The 3,275-nt window shown below is 31.3% G+C and overlaps 1 protein-coding gene across 1 annotated transcript in view; it reads left to right on the top strand.

Annotated features, from left to right (window-relative positions):
* The window catches only part of LOC113493042 (5-hydroxytryptamine receptor 2A), a 41,283-nt gene extending 40,486 nt beyond the window's left edge, over window positions 1-797 (top strand). The window contains exon 6 of the mRNA XM_026870824.1: window positions 1-797. Coding sequence (XP_026726625.1) covers window positions 1-373 — 373 coding nt within the window. The 3' untranslated portion in view covers window positions 374-797.
* Window positions 798-3,275: the final 2,478 nt, after the last annotated feature.

Raw genomic sequence — 3,275 nt, 5'->3', positions numbered from 1 at the left:
GTCTCAACAGGTGACTGCGAGTCCTCAGCGCCAAACACCTAGAACCCATCATTCTAGAAATTCTAGTGTCATATCCAGAAATTCCTCTCGTCACGGAAGAATTTTGCGCTTAGAGCAAAAAGCGACAAAAGTCCTAGGAGTCGTGTTCTTCACTTTCGTGATACTCTGGGCGCCATTTTTTATCCTAAACATGGTGCCGGCAGTATGTCCTGTCTGCGAAGAGCGAATCTCGCCTTGGGTGTACGATTTCGCCTTGTGGTTGGGGTACGCTAGTTCTATGGTCAACCCAATTTTCTACACGATATTCAATAAGATATTTAGGCAAGCCTTTAAGAAGGTACTTATGTGTGGTTATTGTAAGTCTAGGAGGTAGCCGGCACCCTGGGAGCGTGTTCGTCCGACTTCAGATCCTGGCATCGGAGCGCTCTCAGTAAATAGGAATATCCGATCTCAATTAGTATGAACCCATTAAAGAGCTTTAAGTATTACGCTTCTAGTTTTTAGTACGCGTCAATGGTGTTTAGTTAAGAGTTAAAACTTCTTTGTGTCAGTTCGTTGTTAAGATTCAAAATCGATTTTGTTTTACGATATGTTTGCTTGGTATCTCAAACATTTGGAACTTAGGTGAAATAGAGTTTGCTGAAGGACATAAATAAAAAATTGCAGAATGTATAATGATATAAAATCCTATAAGTATTTATTTTTTAGTGCATGTTAATAATTCGAGCCTAAACCAACGCCGATTTAAGTTAATAATTTCTTCAGCCTATACAATGCCGGTGTGCACAAAAATCTTAAATCAATAATAGACAAAATTGTTACACAGTTTTTCGCTCGCTGAAAGTATTCAAATATTTTTAATTTCGTTTTTGTTGTCCAAATTTACAAAATTTGAGAAATTATAATTCAATTTCTCTGTTAAATTTTGTTCGGTTTCTAGTTAAAATAGCGTCTAAATTTTTTAAATACAATTCGTTGTAAAAGCCACTTAAATTTCCATTAGGGGAGTTTTTAAATCTATCGGGACAAGTAATTTGAAAGCCTGTTATAAGTTTTAATAACTAAGTGACTGAACGGTTAAAATTTCATCGCATTTTTATTTACTCATTTATGGGGTTTTATTTCGAGCTAAGGTCTTTATTAACTTAGGTGCACTTAGACGTCAAATTTTGGTCCAATTTATGAAAATCCAATTTCGCTTTTTTTTCCTGAAAGCATTTTCTTTTGTCATATTTTGTGAATGTGAAATTCAGTAAGATATATTTTTCCAATAGTATTGTATTTTAGATAGAGGCAGCTTAAAACCAAACAAACCAACAAAATCTAAGCATAATAACTGTGAAACCATTCGACTTTTAACATTATAGATTTATAAAAGACTAGCTGTAGCCCTCCCGCTACAAACCGAAAATAATCCCAAAAATCAGGATAAAAACTATCCTGTCTGTTTATTCTGGTTATAAACTATATGTTTTTTATTATCTGTAATGCGACGCACAAATAAATATTTGCCTCTATTCCTACCTTATTAAATTTATATGCATTTTATAAAACAGTTCATCGAATACAAAAACCTAATGAGCTAATATTTAATTAAAATACACTACTCAATTTATAAACCTGATATTGGATAAGCTGAAAATAGTCAATGCATATTGAAAAATACATTTTCACTTTTTCTAAACTAGGCATTTTAGAATTTGATACATTTGCTACTGTTTTGTTCAAATTGAAAGTTCCTTTTATAAACTTTATTATAGTTTTGTCGATATATTATATTTACAAATAACAACAATTTAGAAAACAGCAATACATTTTAGTAATACCACAATAACCAATGTTATATGAAACATTTACTTACTGTTGTTCAACACCATCAATAGAAACCTGCTTAACCTACTTAAAAAGAAATGAAGCGATTTTGTTTAACGTTCGCATACTAACACACTTACCCTCGCGGTAATTACACTACACTATATTAATTTACCTAACCCTAAAAAGATAGGTGTAATAAAAATTAGACTGTAAAGTCACCAGGATGGTCATATAAAAACGTATTTCGTGCTGTTGCTGATAGAGGTTCTATTGAATTGTAAATCAGTTTGTCTTGTAGCTTTATAAGAGTTTCACCTTACCTGACCTGACCTGACCTGAGAAAAAAAATCAAAATCGGTAGAAGTCTTCAAATGACTCAAGGTTCAAAATTATTTGTTACGTAGCTGCTGTACGCGACTTTTTCCACAACGGTATAAAGATTTAAGTTAGGATTTTTAAATCGGATTTATTCTTTCCTCAAAACTACTCTGCCCTTCTTAATCGTAGCTTGATGGTATATATCCTAAAGCCGTCCTCAATGAATGGCTAGACAACACTGAAATATTTTTTCAAATCGGACCAGTAGGTTCCGAGATTATCGCGTTCAAACAAAGTAACAAGCAAGCGAACATTCAACTTTATAAAATTAAGTATTAGGTCTCCGTCAGCCGCCACTCTTTTGGCGTGAATTGACACTACTTGACACTACTTGAGTGAAACACTACTGAATACTAAGATGTAGTCAACGGGTTTTGTAAGCATTTCTATTATTTTTTTATTAGCTAAATATAATATTGTTTAAATAAAATTGTTTTAAAGACTGATTTATTTGTTATTTTGAGCTTTATCTTAGTTTATATTCAAAACCAGTTGATCTTGTAAATAATTGTGAAGTACTGAGTCGCGTCGAGTCGAGTCGATTATGAATACGATTATTTCAGTACTTTTTTTAAATAGTTAATGTTTTAGTATTCGAACGTAATATTATTTGGAAGTTCTGTCAATGTTTTTATTCTCCTTTTTCTAGCTTGCGGTGTTCTAATGTCTTTGGGATGTTTTTTTTTATATTATTATTCATCAAATATTTTTTTTGGAGTTTGGCTCTTAAAATGTTGTCATTTACTAGATTTTTTTTTAATTTATATATATCTAGTATTTGGTATCAAAAGTGCCTGTACATCAAAGTTTAGTTTTTTTTTAATTTAACATATACAACATTGTTTTTGATGTTAAAAATTATTCGCTTCACAAAAACTAAATAATTGTGGACAGATAATTTCAATGTTTCGTATATAGATCTGTGTTCATTTATTATTATATTTAAGTTCGCATTGAATGCCAAGCTTTTCCTAGTCTTCTGTTAAATAGATTTAGTAATAGTACATAATTCAATGTGATGTTATGTAAGTCCGAATATTATTTAAATAAAACAAGTCACTATAAAAAATAAATTATTCATG

Source organism: Trichoplusia ni, chromosome 4 (assembly GCF_003590095.1).
Source record: "Trichoplusia ni isolate ovarian cell line Hi5 chromosome 4, tn1, whole genome shotgun sequence".
Taxonomy (NCBI): domain Eukaryota; kingdom Metazoa; phylum Arthropoda; class Insecta; order Lepidoptera; family Noctuidae; genus Trichoplusia; species Trichoplusia ni.
This window is presented reverse-complemented; position numbering and strand designations above follow the sequence as displayed.